At 44.4% G+C, this 18029-nt stretch overlaps 1 protein-coding gene across 12 annotated transcripts in view; it reads left to right on the top strand.

Moving 5' to 3' along the window:
- tmc5 (transmembrane channel like 5) overlaps positions 1-18029 on the top strand; it is a 107745-nt gene that overhangs the window by 12820 nt on the left and 76896 nt on the right. For all 12 annotated transcript variants that reach the window (XM_051933937.1, XM_051933936.1, XM_051933938.1 and 9 more), the window contains exons 2-3: positions 16101-16252; positions 16750-16913. In XM_051933937.1, coding sequence (XP_051789897.1) covers positions 16179-16252; positions 16750-16913 — 238 coding nt within the window. In that variant the 5' untranslated portion in view covers positions 16101-16178. The remainder of the gene's footprint in view (positions 1-16100; positions 16253-16749; positions 16914-18029) is intronic.

Raw genomic sequence — 18029 nt, 5'->3', positions numbered from 1 at the left:
GTGTGTGTGTGTGTGTGTGTGCGCCCTGCCCGGGGTTTGTTTCCTGCCTTGCACCCTGTATTGGCTGGGATTGGCTCCAGCAGACCCCTGTGATCCTGTAGTTAGCATATAGCAGGTTGGATAATGGATGGATGGATGGATAGATATGACAGGCATTATATAATATATTATAGAACTTTATTTGTCCCCAGGGTGAAATTTGACTTTTTACAGAAGTTCTTTCAATAAGTACATAGATAGATACATAAATATATATATATAGGAGCACTATGATCTGAACACATACCAGAATGACTTAAAAGGTAGAAAATTTAAAAATTAAAGGAAACGTCTGACTTGGCAGTCCCAATGAGGCGCTACACAGGCATATTCTAGTCGCACTTCTTCACCCACTTCTGCTGAAAAATTTCCTGTCTAAAAGTCCTCCATGTTGGTGTGACAGAGGAGGATGTGAAGCGTTGTTCATAATGGCCCTCAGTTTTCCTTTATTACTCTCCTTCTCTATGACCTTCAGGGGGTCCGGAGTGTGTCCTGTAACTAAGGCTGCCCTTTTCATTAGCTTGTTGATTCGGTGGGCCCCCCCGCTTAATGTTACCAGCCCAGGACACCACACTGGCCATCACAAAGTATCACAGAGTTGTAGAAGATGTGAAAGATGTCACCATTAAATGGCTGAAGTAAAATCAATGTCAAAACAGAAAATCAAAGTGTGACTCGGCCTCCAGGAAGTGATTTTCTGGCAAGTGACAGCAACTGCTCTACCAAATGGCTGCAGCTTTAAGAAACAAAATGGTTTACAAAGCCAAACACTATCAAAAAATAAATCATTATGAACAGAACAAATGTTAATTTTGGCATTTAAAATCCTAGAAAAGATCAAGATAAGGATCTGCCATTTTATGGCCTTCAAAGTCCTTGTCTGTGTAACTCTGCCCTGCCCTTTCCATGGTGACGGTGACACCTCTTGAATGATTTTGCCCTCTGGCTCACCACTTATTGTTTTTCCTAGGCACTTGTCTAATTATTAAGAAACAATTTGTGTTCAGTGGGTGACAGAAACATGTAAAGCTTGCCAACTTCCTTGTCTGTAAGCAAATCAGGAATCGAATGCCTTCCCAAACCCCAAGGCTGTGCCACAGCAGTAAATCCTTGTGGACTTTTACAGCCCAGCAAGAACTGACGGCCACACTTATATTTTTAGTTTCATTTTGCATTCTGCAGTCTTCAGTTCCTCAGACGTGGACTGTGCTCTTTGAACGCTGTCTCCGACTTTTGATTCATTATTGACCCTAAACTTGATCCCCTCCACTAAACTGCACTCCTTTGAGGCCTTTTGAGATCCTCATGACTATGCTTGTTGTGCTTTGCCTTTATCTTAATACATCAAGCCTGCTGTTTCTATGCCTGACTGGCCCTGAAAAGGCTAGCGTCCCTCAACAGAAAGAGCTTTGGGTAGGTTAAAAGAAGCCGTGTATAAATGTAATTGATTACTAATATGATGAAGAAGACCTGTTCTTGAGTAGAATCACCAAAATTAAGAAGGCCGTCTACTTACTCTCTGTACCCTTTTGTGCAAAGACGTGTTATTAAGCACATCAGCATCTCCACATTTTGTAAATCCAGACTTTTATTTGCGATGCCCGCTGCTACTTAGACATGGCAACAAGTAGACGAATGTATCTAAAGTCTGAAAATCCAGGGTTCCTCCTCCGCTGTCCCGTGTTTAAAGGGCTTGTTTTCAGTGTTGATTTTTCATTATTGTTCATTGTTTTCCGCTCTCTATATCTCTCTATTATAAAAGGAAATCCTACAGGAGAAAGTAGGGTGACATGACACCTTTAATTGGTGTCATGTCACCCTGCTTTCTCCTGTATCAATCTATGGCTAACACGGTACAACACTCTACTCTACTACTCAGTTTCATTGTTCATTTGTAAAAGTGACAATGACAATAAAGATCTATCTATCTATCTATCAAATATATAGTGCCTTTCCTATCTATCTATCTATCTATCTATCTATCTATCTATCTATCTATCTATCTATCTATCTATCTATCTATCTATCTATCTAATATATAGCGCCTTTCCTATCTATCTATCAAATATATAGCGCCTTTCCTATCTATCTATCTATCTATCTATCTATCTATCTATCTATCTATCTATCTATCTATCTGTCTGTCTGTCTGTCTGTCTGTCTGTCTGTCTGTCTGTCTGTCTATCAAATGTATAGTGCCTTTCCTATCTATCTATCTATCTATCTATCTATCTATCTATCTATCTATCTATCTATCTATCTATCTATCAAATATATAGCGCCTTTCCTATCTATCTATCTATCTATCTATCTATCTATCTATCTATCTATCTATCTATCTATCTATCTGTCTGTCTGTCTGTCTGTCTGTCTGTCTATCAAATATATAGTGCCTTTCCTATCTATCTATCTATCTATCTATCTATCTATCTATCTATCTATCTATCTATCTATCTATCTATCTATCTATCAAATATATAGCGCCTTTCCTATCTATCTATCTATCTATCTATCTATCTATCTATCTATCTATCTATCTATCTATCTATCTATCTATAGCACCTTTCCTATCTATCTATCTATCTATCTATCTATCTATCTATCTATCTATCTATCTATCTATCTATCTATCTATCTGAAATCCTGAGACGAGACGAGACTTTTGCCATGAGATTTCTTCAAGTCCCGCCCTCCTCTCCGCCATTTCTGGTTCACGGCCCACGCCCGCGGTCCTCTCACCTCTCATTGGTGTGAATGCTTTTGTCAGACTCACTTCCTGCACTCTCAGCTCTTATAAATCTTGACCTTTTCCTCACTTTACGTTCCCAATAAAAGAAGACTTATTATGTCCAAATCTTATTGAAGAATTTCATCCCGAAAAGGATATCAACAGAAAAAATGAGTACACGGGCAATCCTAGCACCAAGAAACGATGAAGTGAAACGAATTAACGCTGTAACAAATTGACTCCAGACAGTCGCAAAGGTTTAGGGCAGCCACCCGTATAATATGATCCTTTGAAAAAGTGAGTTGCTTACAAGACAGAGTCCAAAACAGAACTCAATAAGTGGAGGTAAGATGGCGGTTTTAAGGGCTAGAAGAGGAAATGAGGTCATCCACGCCAGAACCGGAAGTGACGTCTTCAAAGGCGCCAGAACCTGATGGGATATCCCAGGAATGGTCTGCAAGAGACTGAGAGAGACAGTCAGCTCGCTCCGCCACCCCCTGGTCTGACGTAGTATTACAGTTACTCAAGCCCTTTAGCTGCCTCCTAATCGCACGTGTGTGACAACGCGAACATCGTCAATCAGTGACACAGCAAATTGTTTAAATGCGTATCAATAGACTCTGCTGAAACAGTTGATGGTGTTGATGCGGAAGATGAAAACATCAGCTTACAGTATCAGTAAAATATGTACAACCGTTAACACCGTCTGGTCTTCCACCGACCGAATTACTGTGTAGAGAAGGATGTATCGTGATGTAATTGCGTAATTGATGTCTGAGTGATGAGCTATACAATATGTCAGCGTTTCTCAACCTTTAAGTTTTTGCGACCCGAGTTTTCATAACAGTTTTAATCGCGCCCCCCAATGTATTTTTTGAAAGGAGCCCACTAATATTAATTTGTTCTTTTTAAATTAATGATATATCATAGATGCATATTTTATTATACCTACTTAACTTTTATCAACATTTATCTAACTCTATATTTATTTTCGTAGTATCAGAATGTAGTTTAAGTTAATTTGTTTTAGTTTCAATAGATGTATTTTTCATATTTTCGATTCTTGTTTTCTTTTTTTCACATCTTCACATCCCCCTTTTTGTTACTTCGCACCCCCCTAGGGGGGCCCACCCCACAGATTGAGAACAACCGCAATAGGACAAGATTAGTTGTACTGAAAATCGGTCAAACAATTCTGACATTTTAACAGGCAACAAGAAAGGTAATGTAGTCCATCTAACATGAGACACCAAAGGATATGCCATTCGAATTAAAACGTTTACAGTTTCCCGTTAGAAGAGCTTTTGCAAAGACGATTACCAAATCACAGAGACAAACATTCGAAAAAGTCGGTTTATTTATTAGAGAGAAAGAAACGAAATTCACTCACGGGCAGATATACGTTGTGTTGTCACGATGAAAGTCCAAACACGGAATCAAAATTCAATGTGATATTGAGAAAAAATTGATTTTACTGAAGTTTTATGGTAAAAGTGTAAGTTTAAAAAGTATTTGTGTGTTAATTTCAAATCCAAACAGAATGAAATAATATAACGCAACAAATACCTCTAACGCAACATGAAACATCCATCCATCCATCCATTTTCCAACCCGCTGAATCCGAACACAGGGTCACGGGGGTCTGCTGGAGCCAATCCCAGCCAACACAGGGCACAAGGCAGGAACCAATCCCGGGCAGGGTGCCAACCCACTGCAGAACATGAAACATAATTTCAATTTATTACGTTTTATTATTTTTTACTGTGGTTAATTACTTGCTGTAATGTCAAATAGTTAGTTCTATTATGCATAAGTAACAATTAACAAAATAACAATCTGCTGAAATTGTACATCTGCATCCCCATACGCCAGCGGCAGAGCCGTGAAGTGACTAGTGCATAGCGCCTGCCTGGGGGTTGGCGAGCGAAGTGAGCAGGGGGGCAGAGCCCCCCTAGTATTTAAAACAGAACACTCTGTCACAGCCTTTCTGGAGCTGCCACCCATGTTTTCCACTGTAAGTTTTTTTTGTGACCCACCAGAAGTCCCACTTGGTGATTTGAGCATGAGGTTTGTTCCCACTTGGTGATTAGAGAACACACTCAGGAACCTGCTGTGACCCTCTTCCACTTGAAAGAATATCAACTCGCAACCCACTGGTGGAGAAACTGGAAAGCAGAACATCTGTCTGTCTGTCTGTTCCCTGTACAATCCTATATCAGTTACCAGTCTGGACCAGATTTGGCCAAGTTGCTCTCTAGGACCATACAGACATGACTGACTATTTTGGATCTCAAACTCTGAACCCTGGGGGTACCACTGGGTTTGTTTGTTAGATTTCCTGTGTGTCCCAGTTTGCACACCAGTGCCACCTGCTGGTGAAACATCCAAACAGACTGAAGCCAGTCTAGCAGACAAAATGAGCAGAGCTTAGCATTTCTTCGCCCTTCTGCCTCCTGCGTGATACACTGGAGTGTCGTGCGCTTTGGTGTGGTGTTTGGTGAGGCTTCACTGAGAGCAGAAGTGCAGCACAATGCAAAGGAGAATCAAAGGGTTGATGTTTTAACTCATAATTTAAGCACTACGAACTGTCCATCTTGAACTGAGAAGGATGAGTCAGACATGACAGCATTCATGGTTACCATACCACGCTGTAAGGACTTACTGCAATTCTGGGAAAGAAAAGAACAAATTCTTGACTCACGAGAGCAGAGACTCCGATAAGGAGGCAGTGTGGAGACAGCTGGCAATAGCAACAGGGTCACCGCTTTAAAAAACACCCAAACCTTTGCTTTCTTTCCTTAACCTGCTCTATCACTATACCTGGGAAATGCTGGCTACTTTTGCTAGTTTTTTTGTTTATTTACTATTCGTCTTAATTTGTCTTATATGTTACGTTTTCATGTATTTTCTGTGTGTGTTTTGAGGATCTCTTGTGTTTCTTGTATTTTGTGGGTGGAGCCCTAAGAGGCGGGGCCAGCTAGCCATCATTGTTAAGGGACCGCCCCTTTAGCCTTATAAAGTCAGGTGGTTCATTTAGGACTCTTGCATTTTTGTTGATTTTGATCTCAAGCTCTTGACTATTTATTTTTGCTTCTGTTACTTGGATTTTCTTGTGGATTTCATATTGGGACTCTTTTGGTTTTGGTTGAATTATTTTTGCTATTGTGAAAGGTTTTTGTTTTGTATTTTTCCTGTTCTTTCAGTGATTCCTTCCTTTATAACATTTCTTCATTGTCTTGCTCTGTTATGCTATGTTATGTTATGATGTTGCCAAGGATTAACAGTGATCCCCTCCTTTGTCTGGCATTTTAAGTGTGTTTTGGAGAAACTCTTTTGAGAGTGACGTGTATTTTGGCCTGGTGTAGGCTGAAGCCAGCCACTCAAGTGGAAGCTAGGGCTGCCTTTTGGTGCACCTACTTTCTGGGCAGGCTGGTGGGATTCTGGCCTACTTCCCTCTTGTGTTTTTGAATGCCTCACACTACCTTGGCCTGTTGAGAGATAAATCTTGACAGATGTGTTTATTAGGTGAATCATATCATAATATTCAGAGTCATAAAGAGCTGGAGAATGCCCTGGCAGCACTGGGCACAAGACAGATAACAACCCTAAACAGGACACTAGTCCATCACAGGGTCCACTCACAACATACACAGGGAACAAATGACATTTCCCAGTTAGCTTGAACTGTACATCTTTGGGGATATGGGAGGAAAACCGCAGTACCCGGAGAAAAACCCACCAAGACGCTAGTTGTAATGATTTGAGTGCACTACCATAGCAAAGAGGGGTGTAGGCCTCCGAGAAAATCTCCAACTAGGGCCAACCCTAGGCAGCCTGACCCACAACTCCACAGGCTGGCTTCAGCCTACCAGGCCTTAAATGGAGCCAGGGTGTCAACGCAGCTGAGAAGGGTGAGGGCAGGGAGGTCTTAACGCATGGGCACATGGGGCAGTTGACTTGCTCTGTGACTTGCTGAGTGGTTCTGCAGGTAGGGGTCCCAGTGCACTGCTTTGCCTGGGGGTCTATAATGCTGTTAAGACAGCCCTGAATTGAGGGCAAGAAGTTCCCTCGAATTTGGGTTGTTGTGTTGTCCACTTTTACGAAGTGCAAAGGGCAGTTAAGGAGACGTTAGAAGTGCACAGCCTTGTTGGTCTGGTGTGGCTAACGACACTCATTTTTCTCTTGCACAATTTTCTCAATTTTATAAAGCCGACACAAGTCACCGGGTACAATTTATGATGGCTGTAAACTCAGCAGCTGTAATTCAAGCTTCTGATTAAAGTGTAATGAGTTGCTCATTTGAGAGAGGCTTCCTCTGGATACGGTAGTCAAGGCTAACAGACGGAGCTTTTTACTCCCTGAAACTCAACTCCTTACTGCTGCATGCCATCTCAGACTCCGCACGAGTTTCATGTACCCGTCTGATACCACCAGCCATGTTGTATTCTTCTGCCTTGAACTGCTTTCTGTGTTCTGATGATTATTGGGTGACAGGATGTATTGGTAGCCTGTGCCAATTTAGGGGTACTTGTTGTGTTTTCCTGTAGGTAAGGGGTCAGTCAGTCAGTCATTATCCAACCCGCTATATCCTAACACAGGGTCACGGGGGTCTGCTGGAGCCAATCCCAGCCAGCACAGGGCGCAAGGCAGGAACAAACCCCTGGCAGGGCGCCAGCCCACCACAGGGCACACACACACACCAAGAACACACCAAGAACACACTAGGAACAATTTAGAATCGCTAATCGATCTAACCTGCATGTCTTTGGACTGTGGGAGGAAACCCATGCAGACACGGGGATAACATGCCAGCTCCACGCAGGGAGGACCCGGGAAGCAAACTACTAACTGAGAGGCAGCAGCGCTACCACTGCGTAGTTAAGAGGTGGTTAATAATATTAAGGAAAATATATAATAAACTCCTTGACTGAGGTGAACTGCCCACCTAAAATACCCAAAGTGGTGTGAGGACTCCCAAGAGCCAGAAAAGCAGGCTAGAATTTCAATGTACATGCCCAGAGAGGGTGCACACAAAGGCAGCCTGAGCTCCCACTCTACTGGCTGGCTTTGGCCTACACCGTGACAAATTGTACATAACTTCAAAAGTTCAAAAATATAAGTAATGTTCACAAGATATCGTCCGAGACATACCTGAGGGAGGATGACTGTAAACCTCCAGCTAGTGGATGAAAAGGAAAATAAAGATCCTTGATAAGTTACAAGATTTATTCCGAAAAAAGTTCAAAAGAAGTAAATGAGGCAAAAATGCAATCTGCAGTAACCAAGTCCCAAAAACATTAAACTGGAGTGAAAATCCTAAAATGTGAAAAAGCAAGAAAACCCAAAGAGAGAATCATCATAAAGGTGAGAACTCACCAGCACTGGGCGCATACGGGGGACTGCAATTCCCATGAGCCTTCACAGAGCTGGGGGCAGTCCCTCAAGTGAGACTGACAGGTGGCTCCGCCTCTTGGACACACACACAAAGCACAGGGGAACCTGGCAGAACAATCATCCACATGTAGAAACCAAACAATGGACAGAACTAATAAAAAATACATCATGATACAAATAATAAACGTAAATAACACAATTAACAGAAATGATAATAACTAAGGAACCAAAAATTAACAAAAAGGACATAAGATAGAAAATTTGTAAATAAGCCAGGGGGAGACATTTTTTTTCAACATTAGAGATCCTGACCAAGCACCAAGGGGGACAGGGACGAGGACGTGGACAGGAATGGGGATGGAGAGAGGGACGGGGACACCCACAGGGACGGGGACAAGGATGTGGACAGGGACGGGGACGTGGGCGAGGACATGGGACACCCACCCACCCCTACCTCTCTAATATAATGTACAGTGTGGCAATCAGCGTGCTAGAAAAACACAAAGGGGGTCTTCCCTGCACTCTCCAGTCTAATATATGTATAATGAAGCCCTGTCAATGTACAGGGATATCTGTAAGACTTGGGGGATCCATTTTCAGGTTTGCTTAGGATGCCTCAAATGCTGGTGCCAGCCCTAGTCAGCCTTGTTCAACTTGACTCTCTCGGTCCACAAGCAGTGGCTCTGCAACGTCTGCCCATTTGTCTTGCAGAAATGGCTGGCATGTGAGATGCTGTAATATGAGCGCCCAACCGCTGTGACCAGAAGGCTCATAATTCTCGATTCCCCAACGGATATCTAAATGTCTTTCTTTGAACAGAGCCAATAATGACCTGTGTCGGCCTCTATAGACGGACCCTCTGTTGTGTCCATCGAGCTCTAACTTGTCTTAGAAAATGTGAGATTAGGCCCATCATGGGAACAACCGGGCAGCAGCCTGGAGTCACCAGTAGGAGGCGCTCATATTTGTAAATGGCCGCCCCTCTCGAAGTTACGGTACAGCTGTACAGTAAATCATTTGGATGGACGCCAATGCCACTTCCCTTGGAATGTCGATAATTACATTTCAGGTCTCCGAGTGACACCATTGTTTATTTACCTGGGATTATTAAGTTATATTTAGAGGAGGTGACGCTCCAGAAGGACAAGTTGGACAGGCCTGCGCCTTTGTGTTAGTGTGAGCTCATCAGTCAAGCTGTTGTAACTATAGTGGAGTCGAGGAATTTGACATTATACAGTTGTGAAAGGCTCTATATATTCGCCTGACCCGACACAGACTGACAACGGAGGCACGTTAAAATCAGCCCAAAATGATGTATTTTTCTTCACCTGTGGGGCACGTCTTCCTCATGTCCCACAGGCAGTACACAGTCCCAAAGCACACCAAATAAACCCAAAGAAAGTCACCACAGCACACTCTTCTTCCTCCACCACTCCTCCCAGGCTGCTTCGTCCTCCTCCGACTCCTCCCGACTCAGGCTCCCAGAGTGGTGGCCGCTGGCTCCTTTCATAGTCCACCCAGAAGTGCTCCAGGTGCTCGATTGCCGAGCTGCACTTCCAGGGGTGGCGACAAAAAAACACTGGCCATATGGTCTCAGGAGCTCCAGCTGCAGGACCCCCTGGCAGTGCCTGCGAGACCCAACAGGGCTGCACCAAACTCCAATTCCCATGGAGCCCTGCGGGAAACTGAGGCACAGCTCCAACCCGGGTTGCCATCTAGCGTCCAGGGGGAGGTATTGCACCATCCATGGTTGCTCCCCCTGAACATTTACTGAAGGGGCGTCCCGGCCGGAGCCCCACACAGTATATACTGTGACCCCAACCCGGGTCATCCCATTTAATTAATCAGTCAACTTAACATTCAAGAATACATCCTGGGTGGGCAAATCAACACAAGCAAAGTAATAAGATCTTTGGCTGTCATGATTTGGGTCTGGCGGTCTAAAGTTTCTTATCTCGCACAGACCAGAATGGGGAGCTAATGAACCCTCAATGGCCGGTTTCTTGGACCGTAGAAAACCCATCAAGGGAAACGGCTTAACTAGCAAGTGGAAAAATGACAAAATCCTAACGACGGTGATGAAGGACCATCAGCCTTTTCCCGTTTCACCTCCTTCTAGGTTGTATTTGAAGAACCGGACTTGCGACATTCTGGAAAGGCCCGTGATTGTGTGTCGAGCCACAACTGAACTCTCACACAGAGAAGGGGGCCGCCCGGCCGTCCCTGATGAAGACCTTTGGTGTTTTGTTTTTTTTTTCCTTTTGTCTCCTGCACAACACACTCGGATTATGCAAAGACAAAGGAATGCATTTGTGCCGGTGAGTCTGGCAACTCAATTGCCGCTGAACCGAGTAATTACGCCGTTTTGTGCTCCGGGGCCCTGAGCGATAATATTGCAGAAAATCCTGTTTCTTGATGGCTTGGGGTGAGATGGAAGAGGATTTCTAATATTATATAAACTACAAAAGTGTGACCTTCTGGTCTGCTTTTTGAAAATGAGTTTGTTCCTTATAACCACATCTTTTCGAAGAAGAGTGCTAAAGAAGTAAAACTTCATCAAAAGCGTTTTCCACGGCGCAAACGGAGAGTAAGTGTGGAGACCGTGGAAGAGTTTCAGATTACAAACGGAGTTCGTCCCATGGATCCCTGCTGTTACTTTAAAATCATTTCTGTAACAAGAACACATTTAAGGGGACATTTTACACAAAAGTTAGAATGTTTGTCTTCACACCAAGAGAATCGCAGACACTTGGCCTACAGTAGAGTGCAGTGTGCCAGCTAGTAGGCCTTTATGGACCTTGTAAGAAGAACAAGAATGAAACGAGGTGAAGCGTTGGAGGCCTTCTGGGGGAACCCCACTAAAAATAAAAAATGTTCAAAAAGAGACACGGACGTCCAATGTCCCGTTCCGCCTCAGCAGAGAGACTTGGGAGACGGGATGTGACATGAGCAGTGACCGTTGTAACCGGTCTCGTGATGCAGAGGAGTTATAGGAGGAAGGGTGGAGTGGTGGCTCTGAGGCTAGGGATCTGCACTGGCAATCGGAAGGTTGCCGGTTCGAATCCCGTAAATGCCAATAGAGACTCTGCTCTGTTGGGCCCTTAAGCAAAGCCCTTAACCTGCAATTGCTGAGCGTTTTGAGTAGTGAGAAAAGCGCTATATAAATGCAAAGAATTATTATTATTATTAAGGGCAGACCAGGCGTTCTTTCAATGGTGGGCAGTGCCATCCTTCACGTATTCTACAACTCTTGTCATGGCCTGAGTGGTGAGGTGTGCCAGACTGGTAACATCACTTCAAGAGCAGACCACCGAATCAACAAGATCATTTAAAGAGCAGGCTCAGTTCCCCGAACCCTAACCCTGAAACAGAGCGGCTAAACAGAATCAACAGAATAATAACATGTAAAAGAAAAAGAAATGAAAGAGAGAAAGAACAGGGTGAAAAGAACGAGTGGAGTAAAAAGCAGGGTGGGAAGATGTGAAGCCCCAAACCCTTTGACACACTGACACCAATATAAGCTCAAGTTCAAATAATGGTCAACAGACTGCACAGATACAATTCCTCCTTTCCCCACCTTTCTTCTTTCCTTCCTTTTCTCTCTTTCCAGATGAGTGTTGCCCCCTGCCACCCGACTCCGACTTGCCTGGATGAAATCGAGTGGCTCCTTTTATGCCAGACCTGGGAGCGCATCCGGTGTTACGAAGTGGGGACGATTTGCTCCTCCAGCTCCCCCTGGTGGTACCAATGGAGCACCGTAGGGCTGCGCTACTGGACTACAACTCCCTGCTGCCAGCCCTGTGGGCATCCAAATTGGCACCGTAGTCCAGGAGAACTGCCAACTGCTGTGCCAGGGCAGCAAATAGCCCATGTAAGTAGTCTAACACTGCCCTATCAATTAACTGGCATCCCATGCTTGGTGTCCATTACCAAGGAGAAGCTCTTGGTGGTTTACCAGTTTAAAAAAGCATGCATGGAGCAACCAAGGGCAGGTACTGAATGTGATAATTATATTCATCCAGGTGGGGGCAGTCTCGTTGGCATGGAGTACCACTATACTTTACAATTCTCGGGGGGCTCTAAATACAAATCAGAATAGCACATTTATTATCAAAGAACAGGCTGGAGGGTGTGACGTACGGCCGGGACGCCTCCACGCTGGGAGGACCTGAGGAGCAAGTGTGGCCAGAGCGTTACCTCCCCCGGAGTGCTAGATGGCAGCCCCCTGGTCTCCGCAGGGCTCCATGGGAGTTTGGGGCAGCCCTGTTGGGATCCGTGGGCACCTCCAGGGGGTGCTGCAGCAGCTACTGATCCCTCATGGGCAGATCTTCTGCCACACCAGGAAGAAGGTCATCAAGCACCTGGAGGGAGACAAAGCTTACTGCCAGGAGGAGTGGAGGAGTAAAAAGAAAGAGAAAGAGAAGAAGAAGAAGAATGTGTGTGGTATTGTGCTTGCGCTTGTGGGTGACGGGGAAGACGCTTCCCACAAGGTAGAAAAGTAAAATAAAAAGCGTGAGTGCTTTAAACTTGTGCCTTCTGTGGCGTCTGTTTGTGTCAGGTAGCGTGGCTGGCACACCCCTGTTTTTGCCACAAGGGATAATTACTAGAAGTAACAAAGTAAAGCAGGCAAAAATTTAAGAGAAACCTGCTACTCCACCCATCTTTTTGTGTCCTGATTTGTTGTCATAATGTGACTAAGGAGAATGAGACCCGGCACAAAAACACAGAATCAAGTCCAGAAGACTGAAACGAAACCAAAAAGAAGCGTGCGTAGCGTGTTCAGAAATACCTAACAGAAGTCTGAGCCAGAAAGACTAAGGACTGGCATTAGTGAAGAGTGAATCCCGCAGAATTCATTTTGCCTCGCGTTCGGTAAAAAGGTGGAAATGTTTGGGAATTTCTACAAATTCTGAGAAATGCATTGAAGTCAATGAGAAAGGACAAACTGTGGATTACGGTGGTGCACTGGTCCTTGAAGAGTTTTGGAGGGCTAGGGAAGCGTCTTCCTCACCCTGATCTCTGCCTCACCACAATTTGATCACGGTGGTCTACAGAGACTTCATGGCTTCGTTTTGGTCCTGACATTCAGTGGTTACTCAGTTTTGCCAGACGGCCAGCTCTAGGCAGTGTGGTGTAGCGGTTAAGGCTCTGGGCCTCAAACCCTCAGGTTGTGGGTTCAAATCCCACTACTGACACCAGTGTGTGACTCCGAGTGAGTCACTTGACCTGCTTGGGCTCCAATTGGAAAACCTAAAGAAATGGAACCAATTGTACCATAAATTTAAATACAATACAATTTATTTTTGTACAAGAAGTGCCGCAATGGGCTTTAACAGGCCTAGCCTCTTGACAGCCCCCCCCAGCCTTGACTCTCGAAGTAGACAAGAATAAAACTCCCCAGGGGATAAAAAAAAATGGAAGAAACCTCAGGAAAGGCCATTCAAAGAGAGACCCCTTTCCAGGTAGGGTGGGCGTGCAGTCGGTGTCAACAAAAAAGGAGGTCAATACACAGAAGAGAACGCAAGTCATCCTCAATACAATACAATAGAACAATAGAAATATTACAAGTACGGAGCAGAAATCAACAGGAGATGATATCACAGAATAGGATTTGGATTTGGATAAATCACCTCAAGTCATCAAATAAGTAAATGTAAATGTCGGAAGTGTCCTACTGGTTCCAAACTTCTTCCATCTCCCAATTGTTGAGGCCACTGTGCTCTTGGGACACTCCAAGCTTTAGAACTGGTTTGATCCCCTCAGCCTGATCTGCGCCTCAACACAATTTGAGTTCTGCAGTGTGTCGCACGTGTGTGTGCATGGGAGGCAGCTTAAGGGCTCTGGTGATGGTCATTACCCGCCGGACCAGGGGTTGGCGCTGTGGTCTAACGCCGCCTTCTCTCTTCCTGCCTCTGCAGAACGGAAGACTAACAGCCCCCTAACTAACCTGCTGATGGAGACTGCAACTGCCTCACCTACATGCAGGTGGGGGGGATTAAAGGGTACCCACCCAGAGAGGTATACGTCCCTAAATTCTCAAAGTTAAATAATCCTTACCCTGCTGACAGTCCTTGTAAATCAGGATCCTGCCATTTCAGTCCATTTCTGTGTTGGGACTCACATTTGAAAATACGTGACTAATCTCTCCATAAATTATAAGGATGTGTTGTTTTTCTTTTTTGCACATTTTACGGGGTCACAGTTGATCCCCAAACCATTTTCCGTGTTTCATCTCCTCTTGTACAGCATGTAGTAATCAAGCTTGACGCTTTGGTGGGCAGCCCATTTCTTTTCAGCACTGGTTATCTCTCAAGGGGATGTCTTTGATGACTGTGCATTCCAAACATTAAGGGCAGGGCTCTCCATTCCTTCCTCTTCCTTTTTTTCTTTTATCGTCCAGTGAGGTCAGTCAGTCCTTAAGACACGTGGTGTTTCACATTCCTCGCGTCTTCCTTCTCATCCACTTTTTCTCTTTCCTCATTCTTTCTCATCTCACGAAAAACCAGTTGGCACTTCCTGTTCTGCATTGAACAAAGCCAACTATGGGCCCTTTTGCCCTTGTCTTTTGTATTCTGTGTGGCCAAGTTGATCCCCCAGCCTCCATTTCCATGTCATGGTACCCCCATCTTCAAGAATAGCACTGTGTCTTCCAGGAACCCCAATGATCAGCTTACTCTGTTTAATTTTGCCCATCTTGTAGGCACTAAATGATAGATGAATATGAAATGCACTATATAATAGATAGATTTGTCATTCATGTGGACCCTCAAGTGCATCTGGGCTACATGGAGGCTGCATAAAGCAAGAAGGTTCACTTCCCAGCGCAGCCCCTGGTGCCATGGTATTGCACAATGGAAGAGATAGATAGATATTATCTATCTATCTATCTATCTATCTATCTATCTATCTATCTATCTATCTATCTATCTATCTATCTATCTATCTATCTATCTAATCCTTCCGACTATACTAAAAATAAATAGATTTTAATCTTTAGTATAGTCAGCAGGATTCATTAGATCTATCTATCTATCTATCTATCTATCTATCTATCTATCTATCTATCTATCTATCTATCTATCTATCTATCTATCTATCTATCTATCTATCTATCTATCTATCTATCTATCTATTCAATCCTTCCGACTATACCAAAAATAAATAGATTTTAATCTTTAGTATAGTCAGCAGGATTCATTAGATCTATCTATCTATCTATCTATCTATCTATCTATCTATCTATCTATCTATCTATCTATCTATCTATCTATCTATCTATCTATCTATCTATCTATCTATCTAAACCTTTCAGACTATACTAAAAATAGATAGATTTTAATCTTTAGTATAGTCGGCAGGATTCATTAGATCTATCTATCTATCTATCTATCTATCTATCTATCTATCTATCTATCTATCTATCTATCTATCTATCTATCTATCTATCTATCTATCTATCTATCTAATCCTGCCGACTATACTAAAAATAGATAGATTTTAATCTTTAGTATAGTCGGCAGGATTAGATTGATAGATAGAAGAAGTTTCAGTTCCCACAGCAGCCCTCGGCCACTCCTAAGGACCCCAACAGGGTTGCCCTCCCACACTGCAATTTGCAGGCAACTCTGCGGGTGTCCAAGTTGGGAGCAACCAGAAGAATGCCACCATCTCTCTCACACGTGAGGATGAATTATTCCCGATATCCCACCTCCCCCAGTCCATCCATTATTTGTTTTTTTACTGGCCGTGTTGCTGTTTCACTCCAGTGGTCCATTCATTATGGCGTCCCCGCCGGGTAGGAGTTTCTCAGTCCCAGTTGGGATGCCATCCTTTCCAACACTTACAATGTGTAGCCCTGATGTCTGTGATGTTGTACATCTTGTTCTGTCCCGATTTGTGACCATTAATCATTTTTATGTGACTTCTGTTCACTTCACAGGTGATGCTTGGACATTAGCAATGCTGAAGAGAAGCTGAGACAAGGGGCCTACTGCAAGTGCCTACAGATTCCTCCAGGATGTCCCGACAAACCAGAGATGGGGTGCTGAACCCAGCCTACCATGACTCCGAAACCCTGCAGATGGGTCGCGGGTGAGTCCACCTAAGCATTTGCATGATTTCCTTGTAGAAAAAGGAAAACCAAAGCTGAATCAGACCACTAAGGACAGGACTGGGGTCGGCAGGGTGATGTTGGGGATTAACTGCTCCATTTGGTGGTGCGGACTCAAAGGCCATGGACATGACACAGAGGGTGAGTGTGGGGCCACATACCTCGTGTCCTTGTGAACATCGTCACAAATCATTGCATGTTATTTTTTACTTAGATGTAAAGCTCCAGAAATCCAAACTCTTGTATCTCTTCTGTTCATCTTAATTGTTTGAAAAGCCGCACTGCTCCTCATTACCTGTGACACTGCCACTCGTGTCCCTACTTGGACACGCTGCCATATCAGTCACTCATGTCCTACCCATCCGTCCCAACGCATCCGCACCCATCTCTAGAGCTCATCAACTCCAACTGCCAAATGACAGGAGCTTTTGCTGCCATCGCTTTGTATCTGATTCATCACTGCAACCTTCTCTTTCAGTTCGGCTCAAAGGCCACCACAGCAGAACCCCTATGGAAGCACAGAGAGGACTTATGACGAAGGGCTTCAGGCTTCTGGGCGCCAGGACTGGGACTCTGCGGAGCACATACCAATGGCGTCCCTGGCAGGGGGCCAGAGCTGGGACCAGCAGCCGGGGGGATTAAGTGAGTCCACTGCAGCAAAAGCATTTTGTCCATTTCCAGTGGAGGTCAGATTTTGAACTCCTGCTCGCCATCCTCGGACTAAACGCACTTCATTGCCGCCTCCTCACTGATTCTGTAACCAGAGAAAAGAGCTTGTGACAAACTGAATAAACAGATTGGTGTTTTCTAAAGTAGGGTGGGATGTTTCAGCGGCAGCAGCTCCAGGTTAGCATAACTGCCAGTTACTCTACGACATGTATGGCTCACAACCCCAATATCCAGAAAAGTTGGGATAATTGCAAATAAAAAAAATGAAAAGGAGTGTTGTGGAAATGCTCTTCAGCCTCAACAAGACCGTGACAACCCATCATTTGATGGTTTACACCCTGAATGTAATTTACACTCATGTCCAACCTTAGGACTGCCACATGCTCCAAAAACAGTTGGCACCGGCCATACCCCACCACACCTTAACCTGAACATAAGCGTTCTTGGGCCCAGCCCGTGCTTGGAAAGGAGGACAGACCATCTAGGAAAAGCTTGGGTTGGCAAGGCCAGCAGGGGGTGTTTACCCTGTGGTCTGAGTGTAGATCCAAATGCGCCATTGTAGTAACAGGGACACTTATGACTGCTGTAAAAATAGTGCTGAGGTCCTGGTCATTAAAGGTCCTTCATAAAGAGCAGGGTGTATCCCGATGTCCTGGCTCCATTACTCGTCACGGCCGGGTCATTCTGGCCCCCTTAAGCATCCCCTGTCTCTGCCTATCTATCCCTTACCCCGTCACCACCTAATAGCTAATGCGTGGTGAGTGTACTCGCGCAAAAATGGCTGCCGTTGTGTCATTCAGGTGGATGCTGCCCATTGGTGGTGGTTGAAGTGGCTCCCCACTCCCTATGTAAAGCACTCTGAGTAGCAAGGAAAGCGCTACGTGTACAGGGTGAGTCAAAATGATGGTAACATTTGAATGGTGGAAACAATTTATTCACAAAAACATACTTGATTTGTGCCAGATGATTTACAGGAACATCTCAACCATCACGTTCAACACATGGACCATACTGTGTGTGGCACATAAATTGTCCACAAAAATGATAGAGAAGTCAATACATAGCAGTGTCGTTAGTGTTAATGTCATT

The sequence above is a fragment of the Erpetoichthys calabaricus genome, chromosome 11 (genome assembly GCF_900747795.2).
Source record: "Erpetoichthys calabaricus chromosome 11, fErpCal1.3, whole genome shotgun sequence".
Lineage (NCBI taxonomy): Eukaryota > Metazoa > Chordata > Cladistia > Polypteriformes > Polypteridae > Erpetoichthys > Erpetoichthys calabaricus.
The sequence above is the reverse complement of the archived record's forward strand: the minus strand, read 5'-3'. Positions and strand labels throughout refer to the sequence as shown.